The sequence below is a fragment of the Pseudophryne corroboree genome, chromosome 12 (genome assembly GCF_028390025.1).
Source record: "Pseudophryne corroboree isolate aPseCor3 chromosome 12, aPseCor3.hap2, whole genome shotgun sequence".
Classification (NCBI taxonomy): Eukaryota; Metazoa; Chordata; class Amphibia; order Anura; family Myobatrachidae; genus Pseudophryne; species Pseudophryne corroboree.
This window is the reverse complement of record NC_086455.1, coordinates 35922939-35949084: the sequence shown is the minus strand read 5'-3', so window position 1 is coordinate 35949084 and position 26146 is coordinate 35922939. Positions and strand designations below refer to the sequence as shown.

The window sequence follows — 26146 nt, the reverse complement described above, 5'->3', positions numbered from 1 at the left end:
CGTCGGGGAGCCGATCTGACAGGAGCTGGGCCCCTTCTGAGGAGACGCATCGACTAGAGTGACAGAAGCCGGAGCTACCGCACTGCCGCCTCACGCTGGACCGAGAGGGTGTGAGGAGAAGAGAGAGCCGTGATATCGAGGAACTGGAAGGAGATCGCTGCTGACAGGGAGATCGGGTGCAGGACAGAACAGGGGTGCGCAGTGTGACAGGAAAGCAGCAGGGGCCGCAGATGACAGGACCATGCTGCGCTGCTCCACAGTTAGGAAACAGGAGCTACGGCCGGAGAGTTAACGGTCTACAGGTACCCCATTCCTTCACCTCTCTTTCCACCACAGACTTGCCTCAGTTTACCTCAGCTGCCCGCCATTCACTCCTATGACCCTGTCACCCCTGGTTACAGACTGCTTAGCTCCATGTGAGTCAGTGAGACTGCGCATTCAGTTAAGGGGCGCCAAGGCTGCCAGTTCGAGAGAGAGAGAGACCTTTCAAACCCTGCTCTGTAGACACAGCTAATAAGTCATAGGTGAGGAAAGACAATTACAGATTCTCAAACCTCTAACTAAACCTGCATTGCCAGCTTTGCTTCATTGCCACACTCTTTCTGTTCTGCCTAAAACTGCTTCTGCTAAAGTTATCAGCTTATGCATGCTTTCTTCATGGACTGAGAACTGTCAGGACTCCGCATGCCACCTTTCTCTGAACTGCTGGCCCTATGTTGCACCTTTGCTGTCTGACCTTCAGCCTTTCTAAACTGTGTTAAAATCTGCAATTGACTGTGCTGTATTGGCTCCCCTCTTACCGTAGAGACTTCACTTGGTAGGGTGTTCTCACTTTGAAGAGACTTTAAGGGACTCATTCTCTATCTAAGGTTCGTGATAAATGAGTGTAGATTGATGTAAAGCAGATTATAGTAACAACTAGGTTTATATTGTCACCGTGTGATCCTATTATGACATTACATGAGACCAGTATAGTGCTGCTTATAAATATGGTATACTGATTTGTTTAATGGTACACTGTGACATCATCTTACTGTTTGCTACCATACCATATCTCTTTATGTGCATTGTTTTCTTTACATGTGAAATGTTATTTGCCCTTTTTATCAATTAATCCTTCAGCGGAGACCAGTTGTTCCAGAATAATAAACCTTTATGTCACCGTCCTAACGTGTGGTGGCTAGTGTATTTGGTCCTCTGGGGTTGGGGTTCTTGCTCCCCCTGCCTAGGGTTCGAGAAGTAAGATCCTGGCCCTCATTCCGAGTTGTTCGCTCGTTAGCTGCTTTTAGCAGCATTGCACATGCTAGGCCGCCGCCCTCTGGGAGTGTATCTTAGCTTAGCAGAATAGCGAACGAAAGATTCGCAGAATAGCGAATAGAAATTTCTTAGCAGTTTCTGAGTTGCTCCAGACCTACTCACAAATAGCGATCAGCTCAGGCCGTTTCGTTCCTGGTTTGACGTCACACACACGCCCAGCGTTCGGCCAGCCACTCCCCCGTTTCCCCAGACACTCCCGCGTTTTTCCCTGACACGCCTGCGTTTTTCCGCACACTCCCAGAAAACGTCCAGTTTCCGCCCAGAAACACCCACTTCCTGTCAATCACACTCCGATCACTTCAACGATGAAAAATCTTCGTTCGGACATGAGTAAATCTACTAAGTTTTGAGCAAAAATACTTAGCGCATGCGTACCACGCGCATGCACATTTTTGCCTTAATCACTCCGTAGCGAAAATCAGCAATGAGCGAACAACTCGGAATGACCCCCCCGGTCCAAGAGGTGATCACGGGTGAAGAATCCAGGTACATCTACCGACATCTGCACTTGCACTGACCTTCCCACAGATCGTACCTGTTACACACTGCCATACAGTATCTACCCCTGACTCCACTACCCCTGTGCCCACTGCCATATCTACTTCTGTCCCACTGCCATGTCTAACCCTGACTCCAATAACCCTGTGCCCACTACTATATATACCTCTGATTCCACTATCCCTGTGCCCACTGACATATCTACCCTATTGCCCACTGCCATAAAGACCCCTTACTCCACTTCCCCTTTGTCCAATTCCATATTGACCCCAGTGCCCACTGCCATATCTAAACCTGTCTCCACTACTTATGCCAGTTGCACAATCTTCCCGTGACTCCGCTATCCCTGTGCCCTTTGCAGTCCCCACTGAGGTCAGGAAATAGGGGTGAAGCCACGCAGACCCTTGCCTCATCCCTCTTGGAAAACGGGGGTGACACACACCCATTTCCGGGAACGCTGGCCAGGAACACCCCCTCTTGTCAATCAAGCTGTGGCTTATGAGCGTGTTATGGGAGTGTCGCAGAGGTTGCACACTGAGATGCTTAATCGCTCACATTGGAGGCTGGTGCATGTTTCAATGGACATCGTAGTCCTTGCACATTCAGATGCACACATGTACACCAGGGAAGGGCTTATAACAGTATTAGCATAAAATCGCTGACGCGGCTGCAGCAAAGGTAACAAACTAGGTTCGTCACTTCGTCTGACTCAGAATTAGGCCCATAACATGTAAAAGAAAACAATTTAGTACACACTACAACTATTTCAGAGAGATCTTGGCTTATTGGAGCGCATTTGCACCGGTACTAAAATTCCATGCCATTGGTTTATTGAAGGACTTCATATATTTCTCTGCTTTTTGTTGCTTCGTTAAGACTTTCATATAAGTTTGTGTTGTCCACAGAGAAAATTCTGTTTTCATGTTCACGGTCATTGGGTAAGTCAATGGTTTCATATATAGTTTGCTGATTTATGTAGGTAGGAAAGGAAAGCTCGGCCTTTAACGTGGTTTCTTTTCTTTTCGGGTTTCCAGTTTTTGTCCAATAATGATCACAGTCAGTATAGTGATTCTCTGTATCAGATGAAAAAAATAAATCTTAATTCTGTAATTGCCTAGTACAATTGTGTAAATGTTTATTTAGAAAACACACACACACACACACACACACACACACACACACACACACACACACACACACACACACACACACACACACACACACACACACACACACAAAGCCCTCACTCTCTGACTATCTGACTGACTGATCACTATTTCTCTTACTTCCCGATATGTTAGGAAGATGAAATGTAACATAGGTATTCTTCAGGTGGGAAATAGGAAAGCTATGTAATTAGAATTTTAACAAACCTTCCCTAAGGAGATGAAAAGTGGGTTGACATAATGATGTCATCACCGAAGCGTGGCTTGTGTTGCATGAATGATAACGCCAAAACAGACAATTGGATCAAAATTTGGATTGCACCTCCAGTGTGTAGAATTTAATAAACTACAAAAACGGTCCTGTCACTTTATACCGTATCTGCTACGGGTGCTCCTCGGGTAACGCCAAGAACCATGAACTAATATGTACTTACATTAAAACGTCTCAAAATCACATCTCTATAGATTTACCAAATTTTTAACACTCATATATATTTACAACCGTGAAAATCAGAAAGTCCCATGCGAAGAATGGGTAGAACAGCTAGTACGTGTGTGTATATTTATATATATATATATATATATATATATATAATATCACTTTAAGGTGTTTAGTCTTAATGTATATCACTGGGATACAGTAACCTCCACTAGTAGAATGAATGGGCAGCCATACTTAATTCCACCTATGGGAAGACGCTATCTGATATCTTATCTAGGATTGGCTGACTAGTGTAAAACGCCACTTCTGACTGGCTACCTTGCCAAACTCATTGTGTGTCTGGTTTTTATCTCTTCTAGGATTTCAATATTACATTTGGATAATGGCAGGACAAGATGTAAAGAAGATTTTAGGTAGGTATTAAATATGGGGCCAACTTTTCTATTTTAATTATAGAACAATAGGCCTGATTGTGAGTCGCATACACTCCGCACACAATGTCTGTGTGAGTAATTATTTGCAACTGCGCAGAAGCAAACATTTCAGAAAACCCCTGTGCACAAAGGCGCTGTTGCGATCGAATCAAACGGTATCAAGAAAGTGGTAGAACAGTGATAGGCGTTCTGGGTGGTGACTGGGAGGTAGGTAGTAGTGCACACAATAATGGTCTGTTTAGTGGGTGTATTATGGGAGTGTTGAGGGTGTGTGAATGCTGCATTTACAGACGCACAGCCGGAAGCATAGGAGGCCACAGTCAGACAGGGAAACTACACATGTCCTATGGCTGCTGCAAGTTTAAATGGTGGTGTATGAGGACGTACCATTGGCATTACAGCATGCACGGGAGCTAAAAGTGGGCACCCCAGCCCTTGCACATTCAGCCACCCGGGCGTCCACAAGGGAAGGAGTTTTGCATTTGCACAAAGTCACAGATGGACGGCCACCAACAGACGCAACTAAATAATTATTTTTAAACAGTGGGCACAATGTATTTTTTATATTGCAAATCCTATATAATAAAAGGCTGCTCCTCAAGTGTTTTGCGTGCCATCGGCCACTAGACGGAGCAATTCAAGAGTTGCTCCATTCGGATGCACACACCTGCTGGCGCAGCAGTGCTGACATTACTGTTATGTTGTTCCGTCATTACTGACAGGCTGGTAATTAGTTGTTATTATTATATTTAAACAGGGCGACAATGCATTCATTATATTACAATAGGGAGCACTATAATCCTCATAGGAGAAGACATCTATATTTGGCAATTTCATAGACTAATAGCAAATGCCTAATTTACATGCTTTGGTTGCATATAATCTACACATTGAATCAAGCCTGGCTAGCAATGTGGATGGAATGAATATTATGGACATTTATTACTGAACGTGAAAATGTGTTGCTTAATGTAAGTGAAATACCATTTTCCAATGGCTTTGTTTTGAGCAAATATTCATATCCCCATGCTGCATATAATCCCCTATGTTAAACTTCAGATACTGCTAAATTAATATGATTATTATCATCAGGTTATAGTTAGAAACCCTTGCACACACACACAATTAAAATTCGAAGGTGCCTAAAACCGCTCATTCAAAATGGTTGGTGCTTTCTCACCACTGGGTGTCAGTAAAGATCCAATTCACCACTAACTAACATTTTTTTTAAATATTTCAATGAGTTTTTATAGCTATAGATTTGTATGTATTTCACATGTAATATTCATAATGTACAACATTCACTATTGTATTGCATTTCATATATTATTTGCATGGGAGTAATATGGCTTCCCCTCACCTATCAAATACCAGTATACACCAGAGTTTGACTATAAAAATGGTTAGAATAAGACAAAGAAGATATTTGTAATATCTTCTTCGTATTTTACATATCATTTTTTATAGTCAGAACACTAGCGTATTCTGGAGTACTGGCTCTGCCTTCTCTGAACAGACATCACTGATTAGCTGTATGGGGCAAACATATACCATGTCTGTGTGTATTTCCTTTGCTTTGTAAGTGATTGCCCCTTTAAAATAAAAAACGTCAGAGTTCATCCGGCATACCGCACAGCCGCTGGACTCGGGCGGCATTGCATCCCGCCGCAAGTTCTGATGGAGACACTGTGTCTGCCATAGCCTGGAGTAAGTGTGGGCTGCCGAGAACCACTGATGCTGCTGCTGCCTACAGAGGAGCAGATAATGTCAGGGCTTGCTCTCTCTGACGCATGCTGGCGCACGTGGGGAAGGCTGGGAGTAGCATTTGCTTAGTATCCCACCTGCAGCTCCCAATCGTGGCAGTGTAAATTCACCTGATGCTGCGTGGTGGGATTCGTGGTGTGCTCAGTCGTATCGGCTCCCGGTCTCTTATCTTTTTCTCATATTAGCATCCTTGTTGCACTGCTATAGAGCGCAAATCCACTAGTGGTGTACAGGGTTTGTGTACTTTGCCCGTGTGTCAGAGACGCACTGGGTCTTGTTGTGCGTGCTTGGGAGACAGGCTGCTGGCAGCTGACGGGTAAGAAGGGCGGGGCGGACTCGGGCCCCTCCAACAAGCCCTGGCCTGGGTAATTAGTACCCAATATCCCCTCTCCTCTTGGTGCCAGTGAATGCAGCAGAAGGCATCTTGTATAAATAGGCGCCTCCTGCCTGCTTCTGTGATTCGCTGATGTGTCTGAGAGCGCAGCATGGGATCATTTGTGAAAACATCGGCCATCTGCGTGAGCCTGAATCTGCTCAGATTGGCCGTCGCAGCTGCGTATACCGAGGCCAGGAAATCGGCTTCGGAATATGCAGACCTTGACCTTAGCACAGGCCTGGCCAACCTGTGGCTCTCCAGATGTAGTGAAACTACACATCCCAGCATGCCCTGCCACAGTTTTAGCATTCCCTAATACCAAAACTGTGGCAAGGCATGATGGGACTTGTAGTTTTACAACAGCTGGAGAGCCACAGGTTGGCCAGGCCTGCCTTAGCACTCCCAGAATATGGGGGTGACACGTTAACATTTTTTGAGGAATGCTGACCATCTCTGCCCCCCCAGTTTGCCCCCCTTAAAAGGCCACAACCTGTTTCTGTGGGCAACTGCGATAAATCTTGTAGTAGAACTGCGTATGTGCAGTACAGATCTTGCATGTGTGCCGATCTTCTAACTTGGGAGTAGTACGCAAACCATTGGGTTTGTGTAAAGCTGTAAATTCAGTAATAAAATATTAAGCAACAAGACACATGGCGTAGCTTAGTAGCTTAGGGGCTATTTGGTGCGATTTGAGGCTAGGTGAATAAGGACCCATCTGTAGCCACCCATATACAGATTGCTACGGGTTTTGCAGTGCGTCCGCCCCTTTTAAATACGCTTGGCCTGCTACTGGTCATCATTATCAGTGCACAACTACCCTATACTAGGTGCAAAGATACGTCCGGTTCCACACCCCCACTGTCTATGAGAGAATGCCGCGGTACAGCACAGGCACGCCTCTTCAGTCACAAGTGTAAGATGTGCTCGAAATGCATGCTATTCTGCATCCGTATCAGTTCAGGACCATGGAGAGCAAGATCTGCCACTAGATATGCCAAGGGGTGTGGTATTGAAAGTCGACAGTAACTAGGCCGACAGGGTGTCTAGGTCGACAGGGTCTTTGGGTCGACATGTTCTAGGTCGACATGAGTTTTTCATGTTATTTTGGTGTCGCTTTCTTCGTAGAGTGACCGGGAACCCCAATTAGTGCACCGCGTCCCCTCGCATGGCTCGCTTCGCTCGCCATGCTTCGGCAGATTACCGTTCCAATCGTAGTCCACGTGGATCGTTAAGTATGAAAAGGTTCAAAAACAGAAAAAAATTGTGAAAAACTCATGTCGACCTAGAACATGTCGACCTAAAGACCCTGTCGACCTAGACATCCTGTCGACCTAGTTACTGTCGACCAATAGTGGTCGACCTAGACATTGTCGACCTAGTTACTGTCGACTTTCAGTCCGGATCCCATGCCAAGATATGCCAAATATTAATTGACAAGTTAAGTAAACCAGTAATTCCACTGTGGCGAGGGAAGTGAAGCCTTATTAGTCTCGAACACTACTAAATTCAATTCAATATTTTACATTTTCTTGGTAACTTTGAACTTGCTGCCAAAACATTTTACGACTGGTAATTACTGGCTCCTTTAGATTTGAGTTGGGACACACCCCTCTCATATCTAACTCTCTCTGCACATGTTACATCTGCCCCACCTGCAGTGCAACATGGTTTTGTCCAGGTGCAAAGTTACTTGTGTTTTTCTTTGCTCCCAATTAAGTATCAGCCTTCTTATTTCCCTGAGCAGGCATCGTACCTTGGGCCACGTTAGCTTCTGAGAGATTGTTGTGTCTTCTTCTGTATGTAACAAAGATAACCAACAGGATCAGCAGAATCACTGCAAACGCTATGATAGACGAGATTATTGCCACTGCAGGAAAAAAAAAGCACATAGCACATATTTACACATATGTATTATCGTGTGTTACATCATAGAAGCTTTTCATGCCCCAAATCGCAACATGTAAAATGTATAAAACATGAATTAAAGCCAGCTTACAATTTCTTTAAAAAAAAATTCAATAATGTTTTAATGCATTGATGGCTGGGAATGAAATAAAAACACTAAAAGGATGTACGGATGGTGTAATGGTTAGCATTACTGCCTCACAGCACTGAGACCATGGGTTAGACTCCCACCACTGCCCTAACTGTAGAGTTTGTATATTCTCCCCGTACTTGCGTGGGTTTCCTCTGGGTACTCCGGTTTCCTCCCACAATCCAAAAATATACTGGTAGGTTATAGAAAAAATGGGGTAACCCCTTCTCTGCGCCTCCTAATAAAATTAATACCATATATTTCTACTTAACTTATGGATGGGTGGAGCTCTCTCAATCTGCTAACTTCTTCTTAATTAATGAGAGATGTGATGTCCAGATAGATAAACATGTAAAAATAGAAAAGAGCAATCTAGTGTAGCATAATTTACAAGCGATATCAGTCATATAACTTTATCAACCTGTGATTCACTCATAACAGATAAGCATGCATTTCTTAAAAACAGGTTTTTTAATACAGGTTGAGTATCCCTTATCCAAAATGCTTAAGACTAGAGGTATTTTGGATATCGGATTTTTCCGTATTTTGGAATAATTGCATCCCATAATGAGATATCATGGCGATGGGACCCAAGTCTAAGCACAGAATGCATTTGTTTCATATACACCTTATACACACAGCCTGAAGGTAATTTTAGCCAATATTTTTTAATAACTTTGTGCATTAAACAAAGTGTGTCTACATTCACACAATTCATTTATGTTTCATATACATCTTATACACACAGCCTGAAGGTCATTTAATACAATATTTTTTATAACTTTGTGTACATTGAGCCATCAGAAAACAAAGGTTTCACTATCTCACTCTCACTCAAAAAAGTCCGTATTTTGGAATATTCCTTATTTCGGAATATTTGGATATGGGATACTCAACCTGTAATAAAAATCCGTCATAAAATATCCAGGCAAGGAAATGATGAATAATCCACAGATGGCGCAGAGAAGGGGTTACCCCATTTTTTCTATATTTGTATTGTTTTTGGGTTAGGATAAACACCCAAGGAGTTACTCTGTTTCTTGCTGCCTCACATATAGCGTGAATTGGTGTGGGTGCATTTCTGTCTTTGGTTGTTAGTAATTAGGTTTTATACTGGTAGGTTAATTAGCTCCAAACAAAATTAACCCTAGTGTGAATATGTGTGCATGTGGTAGTGAATATAGATTGTAAGCTCCACTGGGGCAGGGACTGATGTGAATGCCCAAATTTTCTCTGTAAAGCACTGTGGAATATGTGTGCGCTATATAAATAACTGGTAGTAGTAATAATAATAATAATAATAATAATAAAAAAGGATGAACGCAAACTGACATACTTTACATGATACTAACACAATGACTATTTCATCTGAAGCCCTCATAATGGAATGCTCATAAAAACACAACATATATTTGACTACAAATTCAAATGTAAACTTTTAATGAAGGCTACGGTGTATTCTTTCTATAGAGGGGTGAAAACTTTTATTCTGGGGCAGCTCTTTCCAAGGAGTGGTAAAAACTGGTATTGTGTATGGGATGCAGTTAGCATCCCAGCAGTGGGGATGCCGGCAGTCATGTGACTGATGCCGGAATCCTGACACTACTCGCAGTGGCGTAAGTTCGCCCCAGTCGCCCGGAGGCATGATAAATGTTGGTGCCCCCCCCCCATATATGTCAGTCATCACACTAAAATAGACACCAGCATACCTTTATAGCACATCTACAGTGCTCCTTCATCTGCCTGCAGGTCCAGATGGAGATGCTTTGGCGCAACGGTATAACAATATATACAAAAAACACACATGAATCTTTTGCTTAAACACACACATGCCTCTTTCATTCACGCATGTCTCTTTCACTTAAACACACACACACTCCTCTTTCGCTTACACACACATGCCTTCTTCACTTACACACTCCTCTTTCACTCATGCATGTCTCTTTCACTTAAACACACACTCCTCTTTCACTTACACACACACACACTGCTCTTTCGCTTACACACACATGCCTTTTTCACTTACACACTCCTCTTTCACTTACACACACATGCCTCTTTCACTCACGCATGTCTCTTTCACTTAAACACACACATACTCCTCTTTCGCTTACACACACATGCCTTTTTCACTTACACACTCCTCTTTCACTTACACACACATGCCTCTTTCACTTACACACACACGCCTCTTTTGCTTACACGCACACTCCTCTTTCACTTATATATATACACACACACACACACACACACACACACACACACACACACACACACACACACACCTTTTTTGCTTACACACACAAGTCTCTTTCACTTAAACACACAAGTTTCCTTAAAAAAACACAGACACACACATACACCTCACTTAAGAACATGCACACATATTAACACAGTTCTGCTGACATTTATTACAGTAACCCCCCGGAAGCCACCATACCCCACATGCACCACAGACGCGTACAGTGCACTCTGAGGCAGGTGTAGAGTGCTTCACCCGGCCTGCTCAATTGGAAAGATCCGGGAGGATCTGCGCGCTGAAGCTCCCCCTAGCTGCAGCCAGTGCCGGCTCCCTGGAGATATAAGGAGGCAGCTGCCGATTCACTGACACAGCTCTGCTCCTCCATCTGAAAAAAGAATGATGCAGCGGCGATGGATCAGCGGGCAGTGGGGGACAATGGAGGAGACGTGCCCCCTACAAATCAGGAGCCCGGCGGCAGCCGACTCCATTGCCTCTTACAGTTCTGCCACTGCCTACTCAGAATACTGAAGGTGACCGCCAATATCCCAAAGGTAAGTATTGGGGTTCCTATTAGGGTTAGTGTTAGGCACTAGAGGGGGGGTTAGCCGTAACCGCCACCCCCCAGTCTTAGCCCTAGCCACATCCCCCCCAAATCTTAGCACCAAGCCGCCACCCCAGGCGGGTTAGGGTAGGGAACAGGGGATGGGTTAAATAATTACTCCGCTCCCTGTCAGCATTCTCATTGTTGGGATGCCGATGTCGGTCATGTGACTGCCGGCATCCCAACTGCTGGGATCACGTCAACCTAAATTGAAATTATAACCTGTGAATATGGATGTTTAAAATAATACAATAAAATAAGTTTAGATTTTTCCTTGTGCATTGTGGAGTTAGGAATTGATGCCTAACCGTACTCTCTGTGATCCAGGGATGGATAAAAAGAGCCTACATGCACATTATACAAACATTTTGAAATATTATTATACTACCACATATCAAACATGGAGTACAGTTTTTAGCAAGTGCCTAGAATAAGGACAATTGAGGGTTAAGCAGTAGGCTACATTATTAATAAAGGGAATTCATCAGTTGGTCAGTGGAGTGGGTCCCACAACGCAGCAACCCTGGTGCAATCTCCAGGCAGATATAGCTATTTTTACGTTTTTTCGATCAAAGCCTTCCAATATTAAAATCTTACCAATAGCTTATGTCTTGGTGGTTTTGCCTTGTCTAACTTCTACATTTAAACATTGCTTTAGGTGCATGACAATTCTCTTAGTAGTCTCTGCAATCATCGGTGCCTCAGACATTTAAATGGCACACTGGTTGCCAATTTAAATGTATTCCTATAAACAGTGTATTGAGAGAAATTTTGAAGGGCTTGCACCAAGATAGAGTAGGTGTGTGAGCTCAGTGCTTGAAGTCTGTGATCTGTGGAATGTCAGAGTTTCTGGGCGTATAGGACAAGTTTGTATCAAAAACATCTTTGTGAAACCTCAGAAGAAAGTTTCTTTATGGTAATATTCAGTCAACCTACTGTAGTGTATACTGGACTTGTTCATGTGCAATTTATATCTCTAAATGGTCTTTCTCACCTATAGCATAATAGGTAAACTTGCATTAGACAATCTTACACCATTGTCCAACAGTGGTTGCGATAGCAACGTATAGAAGGTCTTTGATGTTTGATGTTCTCCGAGTTCCAAATACAGTATAAAGGTGAAATAATAACAAAAAAGTGTCATGTGATTTCAACATTGGTGATCATTTAGGACTTACTCTACATTGCAGGTGCATTCACAGGTGGACCACAATATATTATATTATATTTTTATATGGTCAAACTCACCTGTAGGTAGTAAAACGCACTGGACAATCTTATGTTTATCTGTGACCCCTCCCTCTTTCCAGCACCTGATACATAATTATCTCCAGGAATGATCGAGCAACTACCATTGTTTGTCTGCTTGTGTGCAAGACGCATTGAATGGGAGCAGTATTTGGAAGGCATGCTGTTCCTTGTAGTGCCAATGGGAGATCCTGAGGGTGGCTTCAGGGTAAGTTAGCTCTCTGTCTGGATGTGTTTTAGTAATAGCCTTTATCATGAGGCCTACTGTGACAAATTACATAGCCCTGTGTGGGCACTGCTATTATGTAGTGTTAGGACTGCTGATATAGGAGAAGCCGTTAAGTGGCTCAGCAGCTTAAACATGTGTTTGCAAACATGTGTGACTAATTCTCTGAATTTCTATTACCAGATAGGTTCAGGTATGGTCACAGGTAATTTTTAGTGTGCTGAAGGAAAATTTAGGGGAGGGATTTGCAACCCCCCCTCTCTGTTTGTCTGTGACCCCTCCCCCTTTCCAGCACCTGATGCATAATTATCTCCAGGAATGATCGCGCAACTACCATTGTTTGTCTGCTTGTGTGCAAGAGGCATTGAATGGGAGCAGTATTTGGAAGGCATGCTGTTCCTTGTAGTGCCAATGGGAGATTCTGGGGGAGGCTCCCGGGGAAGTTAGCTCTCTGTCTGTATGTGTTTTAGTAATAGCCTTTATCATGAGGCCTACTGTGACAAATTACATGGCCCTATGTGGGCACTGCTATTATGTAGTGTTAGGACTGCTGATATAGGAGAAGCCGTGAAGTGGCTCAGCAGCTTAAACATGTGTTTGCAAACATGTGTGACTAATTCTCTGAATTTCTATTACCAGATAGTTCCAGGTATGGTCACAGGTAATTTTTAGTGTGCTGAAGGGAAATTTGGGGGTGGGATTTGCAAACCCCCCCCCCCCCCCCCCCCCTCTGTCTGCATACCTATAAACTTGCCTACTCTCCCGGAACTGCCAGAAGGCTCCCAAAAAAATTGGGTGGTGCTCCCCCCCCCCCCCCCCTTCCCCCCCCAACCCCGGGAAAATGGGGAAGACCCCCGGATCTGGGTACATTTTCCATGCAAAGTACAGATCCTAATTTTCTGTTTTGTTTTTAGCACAGAATCCTAACTGTACTTGTAACAAACTTATTTTTCTGTATATGGGCCTTAATCAGGTTTGTTAGCACACTAAGGGGCAAAACTATTTTGCACAGCAGGTGGGGCAGATATAACATGTGCAGAGAGAGTTAGATTTGGGTGGGTTATATTGTTTCTGTGCAGGGTAAACACTGGCTGCTTTATTTTTACACTGCAATTTAGATTTCAGTTTGAACACACCCCACCCAAATCTAACTCTCTCTGCACATGTTACATCTGCCCCACCTGCAGTGCAGCATGGTTTGCCCAATTGCTTACCTTTATTGGTTTGCTAACAAACCATAATAATACCTGTGTTCTCAGTTTAAAATTATAGCTGCATAATTCTAAAGCCTTTTTTTCAATTGAAACCACTAGTCTTTTGGATTAGAATCTGGGTAATACCTGGGCTGGCTGGCAAGAGTTCATGGAATCAATATTATTCATCAGAAACGTCCTGTCACTGTCCCAAAAATGTTTCAGTGATGAAGACAGATTTGTCTCTGTATCTTCCCTGGCCACCAGTCTGCTGTCTGTGATCTGAGCTAACCGTGTGTGCTACATACAGTGGGGGTCATTCCGAGTTGATCGCTCGCTAGCAGTTTTTAGCAGCCGTGCAAACGCTATGCCGCCGCCCACTGGGAGTGTATTTTAGTTTAGCAGAAGTGCGAACGAATGTTTCGCAGAGCGGCTACAAAGTTTTTTTGTGCAGTTTCAGAGTAGTTCAGTAACTACTCAGCGCTTGCGATCACTTCAGACTGTTTAGTTCCTGTTTTGACGTCACGAACCCGCCCTGCGTTCGCCCAGCCACGCCTGCATTCGCCCAGCCACGCCTGCGTTTTTCCCAACACTCCCTGAAAACGGTAAGTTGACACCCAGAAACGCCCACTTCATGTCAATCACTCTGCGGCCACTAGTTTGACTGAAATGCTTCGCTAGACCCTGTGCAAAACTACATCGTTCGTTGTGCCCGCACGACGCACGTGCGCATTGAGCCGCATACGCATGCGCAGAACTGCTGTTTTTTAGCCTGATCGCTGCGCTGCGAACAAATGCAGCTGGCGATCAACTCGGAATGACTACCAATATACAGTAGGTAACCTTTAATAGACAATTTAAGGGCCAATTTTAGAAATAAAAAACTAATAAAACAAATTCACATATTTTACTATGCAAATGACAATTCAAAAAAAGCACCATACAGTCCAGCGTTGGTTTTAAGGATATTTTATTCATACTTAATTCAGAGGCGTCACTGGGTGTAGCGACACCCGGTGTGCCCTCTGCACAGTTCCCCCATGCCGAAGGGTGCCGCCGGCCAATAAAGGGCTATGGCCTAATAAAAAAAGGGTGTGGCCTCACACGGATCTGAGTTCCGTCACTCCGTGGGCATGTCCAGCATCAACGGAAATGCTGGCTGCCCCTGGAGACTGGGCTATGTGTGTGCCGACTCTTCATCTGTGACAGGAGCTGAACCTCGACCCTTCATCACTCACTAGCTACCGCCCCATCTCTCTTCTCCCTTTCACCTCCAAACTACTTGAACGACTGGTCTACAGCCGTCTCACAAGCTACCTCTCTGACAACTCCATCCTTGATCCACTACAATCTGGCTTTCGCCCACTCCACTACACCGAGACTGCCCTGGTGAAAGTCACCAATGACCTGCTTTCAGCCAAATCCAAGGGCCACTTCTCTCTACTCATCCTTCAGGACCTCTCTGCTGCCTTTGACACCGTGGATCACCCTCTCCTCTACTGCACACTCCAAAACGTTGGCCTCTCTAGCACTGTCCTTGACTGGTTTACCTCTTACCTCGCTAACCACTCCTTTTCTGTGTCTGCATCCAGAACCACCTCACACCCTTCCGTCTTTCCTGTTGGTGTCCCTCAGGGTTCTGTCCTAGGCCCTCTTCGGTTCTCCCTGTACACCTCTTCCCTGGGTGCACTCATTAACTCATTTGGCCTTCAATACCACCTCTATGCTGATGACACACAACTCAACCTCTCCTCTCCTGATCTGTCCCCCTCTGTCCTCTCTCAGGTGTCCAGCTGCCTCTCTGCTATCTCCTCCTGGATGTCTGAACACTCTCTGAAGCTCAACATGGACAAAACTGAATTCATTATCTTTCCCCCAGCCAGAGCAACACCCCCTACAAATATCTCTATCACTGTTGACAACACAGTTATCTCCCCCGTTCCCCAACTCCATTGCCTGAGCGTCACTCTTGACTCCTCCCTCTCCTTTGCACCCTACATCCAAGCTCTGGTGCAATCTTGTCGGTTCCAGCTACGTACCATTGCTCGCATCAGGCCATTTCTCTCCCAGAGTGCAACTAAACTTATCATCCACTCACTGGTCATCTCACGACTCGACTACTGCAATGTTCTCCTCACTGGCCTCACTTGCTCCCACCTCACTCCTCTCCAATCTGTCCTTAACTCCACAGCTAGGCTCAACTTCCTCTCCCGCCGCTCCACTTCTGCCACTCCCCTTCGACAAAATCTACACTGGCTCCCATTCCCCTACAGAATCCTCTTCAAACTCCTCACCCTCACATACAAGGCCATCTCTAATTCCACTTCTCCCTACATCTCCAACCTCCTCTCCCTTCATACTCCCTCCCGCCCACTATGGTCGGACGATGACCGTCGCCTTCTCCTCTGCCTTGGTCACTGCTTCCCATTTCCCATGCACGAGTTGAAGATTTTGCCCGTGCTGCACCCCTTCAGTGGAACGCGCTCCCCCGCTCCATTATACTCTCCCTGACCTTGCAAAGCTTCAAACTGGCACTGAAAACCCACCTATTCATCATACCCTGCCGATGCATAACCTAGTCCTTATGCTGCTCCTCCATCCCCCTGCCCCATGCCTTAAACATCTCTGCTTTGCTTGCATACTGCCATCAGGCTTCCTCCTGCTTGCTTGCACCTCATGTCATCTGTCTGTCGCCCCTCCACACTAGATTGTTAGCTCTTCAGAGCAGGGCCCTCTTTCCTCTTGTTGTCTAAGCCCTCTTCTCGACACATTTCACTCAGCGACCATCTTTACCTGCTTTTCCTCCTACTGGTAAAGGCTCCTCTCTATCTATGGCCGCTAGCCCCAAGTAGTACAATGATTACTCCCTTGCTACTTACATCTAAGCTGTATTATGTTTTGAGAATTGTGGTGCTCTATTTTTGTTATTTATTTACTGTTATGCTAAGTTTTGTCTCCCTGTACTGTCCTGTGTACGGCGCTGCAAAATACTTGTGGCGCCCTATAAATAAAATGTAATAATAATAATAATAATAATAATAATAATAATAATAATATCTGCCACTTGCATCTGATGCCACAACTGCATCCACCTCTGTATAAGGCCCTAAGTCTAGTGTGGGTCTTAAATAACTTAAATTCTTGAAAATGTTAAACACAATTCCATACATATTTGTGAAGACTCTATGAAAAAAAAAAAAAACATGATTAAATTTGAGTTTTGTGGTCCCATAAATGATTGATATTTTGCATTATTACACTACCTGTACTTTGATCAATGCTTATTCCATGTTCGATTTGACCAGGAGTAGTCATGAGATTTTGCAAACTGTGTACTGTACCATTAGTCTGCAGCAAAGGGTTCTGGGAGATTGTTATCATCTCAGTAGCATTTGGAAGAAGTACTGTAATAGATAAAGAGTTTATAATAAGTACTCCTGGCAATGAAGGTACTCCCTTAGTATGTGAACTCCACCCACTGTGGCACCCAAGCTACTTTCATTTATTGCATTGTAACAAACTGGTAGGCCAGCAACACACAATTCTTTTTATTCACATCATGTTGTTGTGTTAATGTGTGACAAGTAACCAGGAGAAGCAGGTGGATTCTGGTCTTAGAAAGAAGGAACAATTTCTTCTGGGTGTGTTTATTTGTGCATTCACTCTGAAATTTAACCTAATTACAAAAAGTAAAATTTTTGCAAAAAAAGTAATTTTATGCTACTCGCTGGAGGGTAACCTGTGCCGAGCGCAGCGGTAGCAGAGCAAGGCACCTTGCCTGAAGCATGGCGAGCAAAGCTAATTGGGGTTCCCGGTCACTGTACGGCGAAAACGACACAAAAAAAAAGGATTAAAAACCTCATGTCGACCTTTTGACCTGTCGACCTAGACCATGTCGACCTAGATACCCTGTCGACCTAGAATCCATGTCGACCTAGTGATTGTCGACCAATAGTGGTCGACCTATGAGATTACACTATTACCATGTATGAGGTTACACTATTACCATGTGAAGGAAGCAATCTTGAAAGCTGCTAGACCCTCGGATGCTGCGTCAGAGGCTTTGGGCTCACTTCAACTTTTCGGAGACCTGTCCCCTGCCACTTTGGCGAAACGGCGCTCTCTTTACCCCATCACATCAGTGCTACGGAAAGAGAACATTCTATATAGATGGGGATTTCCTACGAAGTTACTCATTTGTTGAGAGGGGTCCACAGTGGTTATAACGAACGTCGAGGAGGGTAAAAAGATCTTAGCAACATGGAACTCTGCAAGTTCTCCTACACACACCTCTCCCGAACGGGGCCTTCAGCGGGACTGGGCCTAATCGGCTGCAGAACTTTGAATATGGTTTGATTGGCTACACTTGCTTTGTTTTCATGTTTCCTAATTAGTTTGTTATGTTGTATATTCCTACGTTGCATCAACTCCTTGGCGATTCTCTGAGGAGGTTGTTTATGTCTCTAGAATGTTTTTCAGTGTGGCCTCCTCACCGGTATTTCCTTGTTTACTGTCTGTCTCTGCTGCCCCGACTGCCACCCACAATTCCTTGTTGGATGGGAATTCTACTCAAGTTTCATTTACTCCTGGTGGCAGTCGGGGGCCCAGGGACGGGGTGTCGAGAGCCTACATTTAGTTTATTTTCGGTTCGGGTGCGGGCGGATTGCCACTACCCCCCACTGATTAACTTGGAGTCGCCATGGTTAGGCGTCCAAATGTGCCCCCGAGCGGGGTTAATGTTCTGTTTTTTCTTTCTGTTTTTTCTTTCTGTATTCCTCTTCTCTTTTGCCTTTCCCTTCCTCTTTTCTCTCTTTTTTGTCCGGATATGTTACTGTACATACATTTTTTAATAGCCAGTTGGTTGTGGTTAGAAACGCATTCCCCGACAGTTTTACGTTATGGTTAACATTGTCTCTATAAATGCAAAAGGGCTTAATTCCCCACACAAGAGGAGATTAGCGCTTAATTATTTTCATAAACTTAAAGCTCAAATTATAGCAGTCCAAGAGACTCATTTTATTAATTCTGCCACTCCACGGTTTACTAATGGGAGATACCCCCATTGCTATTTGGCTAACGGGCCGGCTAAGAAGGCGGGAGTGGCAATCTTGATATCTCAGCACTGCGCATTTACCCTCGCTTCGCAATATTGCGACCCTGAGGGGAGAATCCTTATTTTAGTAGGTACTCTTGAAAGCAAAGAGGTGACATTAGTTTCCTGCTATGCCCCTAACACCAAGCAACTAGCATTTTGCAGGAAACTCTGCGCTAAGGTGCAACAATTGGCTAAGGGTGGTTTACTTTTAATGGGGGCTTTTAATTTGACTTTAGACCCTCTCGTCGATAATTCTAGTAAGCGACCCTCACTCTCCAGTCAGCTCCATAGGAATGCAAAGGGCTTTAGCCAGCTACTGGCGGAATATGATCTTTTAGACCTCTGGCGCGTTAAGCATCCAATGGATAGAGATTACACATTTTACTCCGCGGTGCACGCATCCTACTCTAGAATAGATTTAGCATTGGCGGATAAGTGGACCCTACAGTCCATCCGTGCAATCACCATCCTCCCCATGTCCTGGTCGGATCACTCCCCACTATTTATCGAATGGGATATAAATAATAGAAGGGTCGCCCCGGCCCCTTGGCGTTTGGGTAAACTCAGTCTTCTTCAGCCGGAGACCACGCAGGCGATCCAATCCACCTTAGATTATTATCTTTCTGAGAACGTCTATCTTCACATTCTGGTGTGCCCTCAAAGCAGTGACAGGAAGGACGGCAATTCAAACAGCGGCTAAACTTAAGCGGGCATATCGCAAAACGTTTGAACAAGCTGAGCTTACAGTCTCCTCCCTGGAGAGTTCTCACAAGGCACATCCGCACGATAAAGCCCTTCTTAAGTCTTTGAAAGAAGCAAGGGAGGCGGTGAATGTATTATATCCAGCGGAAGTGCAACGCAACCTACATAGACTGAATCAAAAATTTTATGTTTATGGTAATAGGGCTGGTAGACTGCTGGCGAGGAAGCTGAGGGGTAAGAAGGCGAAAGAAAAAATTAATATTGTCCATTCGGATAGGGGTAACAGAGTCTACGATCCAGACGGAATTGCAGATGTCTTTGCGTCCTATTACTCCAAACTATACAACCTGAAGGGGGACTCTTCTACCTTTCAACCTACAGGCGTAGATGTTCAGAATTTTCTGAGCAACTTTCCTCTCCCCTCGCTGTCGCCGGAGTCTTGTAGCTCTCTAAGTGCGCCTTGGACTTTAGCTGAAGTCGAAAAGGCTATTGACTCCCTCCCCGCAGACAAGGCCCCGGGTCCCGACAGTTATCCTGCTGGCTTCTATAAATCCTTTAGGGAGAGCTTGGCCCCGGTGCTCCTGTCGGTGTTCAATGAAGCCTCAGAGGCAGGCCACTTCCCTAGGGAGATGCTGGAAGCTCAAATCATTACCATCCCCAAACCGGGAAAAAACCCCACCTCAGTCCAAAATTTTAGACCGATTGCGTTACTAAATACGGATTTAAAAATTTACGCCAAATTAATAGCCAACCGTATCAGCCCTCTGCTCCCCTCTCTTATCAACCCAGATCAAGTGGGTTTCGTACTGAACAGACAGGCCCCGGATAATACCCGCAGGGTGATTAATGTGATTGAGCATGCAGCCGTTAGAAGACAACCCCTCCTAGTCTTGTCTCTCGACGCCGAAAAGGCTTTTGATAGATTGAATTGGGATTTTATGAGATTAATTCTGGACAAATTTGGCTTCTCTGGAAGGATCTTGGACTCTATCTTAGCTCTTTATTCCTCCCCTAGTGCACGGGTCTTTGTTAACGGATGCCTTTCCTCACCCTTTAATATCTCGAATGGCACGCGTCAAGGATGCCCGCTATCCCCTCTTATTTCTCTGACGTCCTAGTGGATGCTGGGACTCCGTCAGGACCATGGGGAATAGCGGCTCCGCAGGAGACAGGGCACAAAATTTAAAAGTTTGACCACTAGGTGGTGTGCACTGGCTCCTCCCCCCATGACCCCCCTCCAAGCCTCAGTTAGGTTTTTGTGCCCGTCCGAGCAGGGTGCAATCTAGGTGGCTCTCCTAAAGAGCTGCTTAGAAAAAGTTTGTTAGGTTTTTTATTTTCAGTGAGTCCTGCTGGCAACAGGCTCACTGCAACGAGGGACTTAGGGGAGAAGAAGTGAACTCACCTGCGTGCAGGATGGATTTGCTTCTTAGGCTACTGGACACTAGCTCCAGAGGGATGATCACAGGTACAGCCTGGATGGGTCACCGGAGCCGCGCCGCCGACCCCCTTGCAGATGCCGAATAGAGAAGAGGTCCAGAAACCGGCGGCAGAAGACGTCTCAGTCTTCATGAGGTAGCGCACAGCACTGCAGCTGTGCGCCATTGCTCTCCGCACACTTCACACCAGCGGTCACTGAGGGTGCAGGGCGCTGGGGGGGGCGCCCTGGGCAGCAATGTAATATACCTATTCTGGCTAAAATATATCACATATAGCCCCTGGGGCTATATGGATGTATTTAACCCCTGCCAGGTTCCAAAAAAACCGGGAGAAGAAGCCCGCCGAAAAGGGGGCAGGGCCTATTCTCCTCAGCACACAGCGCCATTTTCCTGCCCAGCTCCGCTGCGAGGAAGGCTCCCAGGACTCTCCTCTGCACTGCACTACAGAAACAGGGTAAAAACAGAGAGGGGGGGCACTTATTGGCGATATTTATAATATTTGAGCTGCTATAAAGGGAACACACTTATTAAGGTTGTCCCTATATATATTTATAGCGCTTGGGTGTGTGCTGGCAAACTCTCCCTCTGTCTCCCCAAAGGGCTAGTGGGGTCCTGTCTTCTATCAGAGCATTCCCTGTGTGTCTGCTGTGTGTCGGTACGTGTGTGTCGACATGTATGAGGACGATGTTGGCGTGGAGGCGGAGCAATTGCCTGTAATGGTGATGTCACCCCCTAGGGAGTCGACACCAGAATGGATGGCTTTGTTTATGGAATTACGGGATAGTGTCAGCACGCTACAAAAGTCGGTTGACGACATGAGACAGCCGGCAAACCAGTTAGTACCTGTCCAGGCGTCTCAGACACCGTCAGGGGCTGTAAAACGCCCTTTACCTCAGTCGGTCGACACAGACCCAGACACTGACACTGAATCCAGTGTCGACGGTGAAGAAACAAACGTATTTTCCAGTAGGGCCACACGTTATATGATCACGGCAATGAAGGAGGCTTTGCATATCTCTGATACTGCAAGTACCACAAAAAGGGGTATTATGTGGGGTGTGAAAAAACTACCGATAGTTTTTCCTGAATCAGAGGAACTGAATGAAGTGTGTGATGAAGCGTGGGTTACCCCAGATAGAAAACTGCTAATTTCAAAGAAGTTATTGGCATTATACCCTTTCCCGCCAGAGGTTAGGGCGCGCTGGGAAACACCTTCTAGGGTGGATAAGGCGCTCACACGCTTATCAAAGCAAGTGGCGTTACCGTCTCCTGATACGGCCGCCCTCAAGGATCCAGCTGATAGGAGGCTGGAGAATACATTAAAAAGTATATACACACATACGGGTGTTATACTGAGACCAGCAATCGCCTCAGCCTGGATGTGCAGTGCTGGCGTGGCTTGGTCGGAGTCACTGTCTGAAAATATTGATACCCTGGATAGGGACAGTATTTTACTGACTATAGAGCAGTTAAAGGATGCATTTCTTTATATGCGAGATGCACAGAGAGATATTTGCACTCTGGCATCAAGAGTAAGTGCGATGTCCATATCTGCCAGAAGAAGTTTATGGACGCGCCAGTGGTCAGGTGATGCGGATTCCAAACGACATATGGAAGTATTGCCGTATAAGGGGGAGGAATTATTTGGGGTCGGTCTATCGGATCTGGTGGCCACGGCAACGGCCGGGAAATCCACCTTTTTACCCCAGGTCACCTCCCAGCAGAAAAAGCCGCAGTCCTTTCGTTCCTATAAGAACAAACGAGCAAAAGGACATTCCTATTTGCCCCGAGGCAAAGGAAAGGGTAAGAGACTGCAACAAGCAGCTCCTTCCCAGGAGCAGAAGCCCTCCCCGGCTTCTACAAAGGCGTCAGAATGACGCTGGGACCTTACAAGCAGACTCAGGGGAGGTGGGGGGTCGCCTCAAACATTTCAGCGCACAGTGGGCTCACTCGCAGGTGGACCCCTGGATCCTGCAGGTAGTATCTCAGGGTTACAGGTTGGAATTCGAGAAGTCCCCTCCTCGCCGTTTCCTAAAGTCTGCTTTGCCAACGTCTCCCTCCGACAGGACGACGGTATTGGAGGCCATTCACAAGCTGTATTCTCAGCAGGTGATAGTCAAGGTACCCCTCCTACACCAAGGGTACCTCAGGTTCGTGGTCCAAAACTGTCATTATCAGTTTCAGACGCTGCCGTTTGGATTGTCCACGGCACCCCGGGTCTTTACCAAGGTAATGGCCGAAATGATGATCCTTCTTCGAAGAGAAGGCGTCTTAATTATCCCTTACTTGGACGATCTCCTGATAAGGGCAAGATCCAGAGAACAGCTGGAGGTCGGAGTAGCACTAACCCAAGTAGTGCTCCAACAACACGGGTGGATTCTGAATTTTCCAAAATCCCAACTGATCCCGACGACACGTCTGTTGTTCCTAGGGATGATTCTGGACACTGTTCAGAAAAAGGTATTTCTTCCGGAGGAGAAAGCCAGGGAGTTATCCGATCTAGTCAGGAACCTCCTAAAACCAGGAAAAGTATCTGTGCATCAATGCACAAGAGTCCTGGGAAAAATGGTAGCTTCTTACGAAGCGATTCCATTCGGCAGATTCCATGCACAAACTTTTCAGTGGGATCTGCTGGACAAATGGTCCGGATCGCATCTGCAGATGCATCAGCGGATAAAATTGTCCACAAGGACAAGAGTGTCTCTGCTATGGTGGTTGCAGAGTGCTCATCTGTTAGAGGGCCGCAGATTCGGCATACAGAACTGGGTCCTAGTGACCACGGATGCCAGCCTGAGAGGCTGGGGAGCGGTCACACAGGGAAGAAACTTCCAGGGCGTGTGGTCAAGCCTGGAGACGTCTCTTCACATAAATATACTGGAGCTAAGAGCAATCTACAATGCTCTAAGCCTGGCAAAACCTCTGCTTCAGGGTCAGCCGGTGTTGATTCAGTCGGACAACATCACGGCAGTCGCCCACGTAAACAGACAGGGCGGCACAAGAAGCAGGAGGGCAATGGCAGAAGCTGCAAGGATTCTCCGCTGGGCAGAAAATCATGTGTTAGCACTGTCAGCTGTGTTCATCCCGGGAGTGGACAACTGGGAAGCAGACTTCCTCAGCAGACACGATCTGCACCCGGGAGAGTGGGGACTTCATCCAGAAGTCTTCCACATGATTGTGGTCCATTGGGAAAGACCAATGGTGGACATGATGGCGTCCCGCCTCAACAAAAAACTGGACAGGTATTGCGCCAGGTCAAGAGACCCTCAGGCAATAGCTGTAGACGCTCTGGTAACACCATGGGTGTACCAGTCAGTGTATGTGTTTCCTCCTCTGCCTCTCATACCAAAAGTACTGAGAATTATACGGCAAAGGGGAGTAAGAACGATACTCGTGGCTCCGGATTGGCCAAGAAGAACTTGGTACCCGGAACTTCAGGAGATGCTCACGGAAGATCCGTGGCCTCTACCTCTAAGACGGGACCTGCTTCAGCAGGGACCGTGTCTATTCCAAGACTTACCGCGGCTGCGTTTGACGGCATGGCGGTTGAACGCCGAATCCTAAGGGAAAAAGGCATTCCGGAAGAGGTCATCCCTACCCTGGTAAAAGCCAGGAAGGAGGTGACTGCACAACATTATCACCGCATTTGGAGAAAATATGTTGCGTGGTGTGAGGCCAGGAAGGCCCCGACGGAGGAATTTCAACTGGGTCGATTCCTACATTTCCTGCAAACAGGATTGTCTATGGGCCTCAAATTAGGGTCCATTAAGGTTCAAATTTCGGCCCTGTCGATTTTCTTCCAGAAAGAATTGGCTTCAGTTCCTGAAGTCCAGACTTTTGTAAAAGGAGTAATACATATACAGCCCCCGGTTGTGCCCCCAGTGGCACCGTGGGATCTTAATGTAGTTTTGGATTTTCTCAAATCCCATTGGTTTGAGCCACTCAAATCGGTGGATTTGAAATATCTTACATGGAAAGTAACCATGCTACTGGCCCTGGCTTCAGCCAGGAGAGTGTCAGAATTGGCGGCTTTATCGTATAAAAGCCCATATCTGATTTTCCATTCGGACAGGGCAGAACTGCGGACGCGTCCTCACTTTCTGCCTAAGGTGGTTTCAGCGTTTCACCTGAACCAGCCTATTGTGGTGCCTGCGGCTACTAGCGATTTGGAGGATTCCAAGTTGCTGGACGTTGTCAGAGCATTGAAAATATATATTTCAAGGACGGCTGGAGTCAGAAAATCTGACTCGCTGTTTATACTGTATGCACCCAACAAGCTGGGTGCTCCTGCTTCTAAGCAGACGATTGCTCGTTGGATTTGTAGCACAATTCAACTTGCACATTCTGTGGCAGACCTGCCACAGCCTAAATCTGTCAAGGCCCATTCCACAAGGAAGGTGGGCTCATCTTGGGCGGCTGCCCGAGGGGTCTCGGCATTACAACTCTGCCGAGCAGCTACGTGGTCAGGGGAGAACACGTTTGTAAAATTCTACAAATTTGATACCCTGGCTAAGGAGGACCTGGAGTTCTCTCATTCGGTGCTGCAGAGTCATCCGCACTCTCCCGCCCGTTTGGGAGCTTTGGTATAATCCCCATGGTCCTGACGGAGTCCCAGCATCCACTAGGACGTCAGAGAAAATAAGATTTTACTTACCGATAAATCTATTTCTCGTAGTCCGTAGTGGATGCTGGGCACCCATCCCAAGTGCGGATTGTCTGCAATACTTGTACATAGTTATTGTTACAAAAAAATCGGGTTGTTATTGTTGTGAGCCGTCTGTTCAGAGGCTCCTACGTTTGTCATACTGTTAACTGGGTTCAGATCACAAGTTGTACGGTGTGATTGGTGTGGCTGGTATGAGTCTTACCCGGGATTCAAAATCCTTCCTTATTGTGTACGCTCGTCCGGGCACAGTGTCCTAACTGAGGCTTGGAGGGGCGTCATGGGGGGAGGAGCCAGTGCACACCACCTAGTGGTCAAACTTTTAAATTTTGTGCCCTGTCTCCTGCGGAGCCGCTATTCCCCATGGTCCTGACGGAGTCCCAGCATCCACTACGGACTACGAGAAATAGATTTATCGGTAAGTAAAATCTTATTTTTTGCTGGCAATAGAACCCTTGGCTGCTTGCATTAGATCTCGAGATGTGATTAGCGGCCCTGTTATAGGGGGCATTTCTCACAAAATCAGTTTGTTTGCGGACGATATTCTGCTATATCTAACTGACCCCGAAGCTTCCTTGCCAGTTTTGCATGAGGTCCTTCAAAGCTATTCAGATGTTTCTTTTTATAAGTTAAACACGAATAAAACGGAAGCCCTCCCACTCCATATACCTCCGACTGTGGTCTCTAAGTTGAAGGATAGGTATAAATATG

The 26146-nt window shown here is 45.8% G+C and overlaps 1 protein-coding gene across 1 annotated transcript in view; it reads right to left on the bottom strand.

Moving 5' to 3' along the window:
* Positions 1-2579: 2579 nt before the first annotated feature.
* Positions 2580-26146, bottom strand: part of LOC134979897 (uncharacterized) — an 83461-nt gene continuing 59894 nt past the window's right edge. The window contains exons 6-8 of the mRNA XM_063946519.1: positions 16806-16946; positions 7751-7864; positions 2580-2888 (exon numbers count right to left, since the gene is read on the bottom strand). Of these exons, the coding sequence (XP_063802589.1) occupies positions 2644-2888; positions 7751-7864; positions 16806-16946 (500 nt within the window). The 3' untranslated portion in view covers positions 2580-2643. The remainder of the gene's footprint in view (positions 2889-7750; positions 7865-16805; positions 16947-26146) is intronic.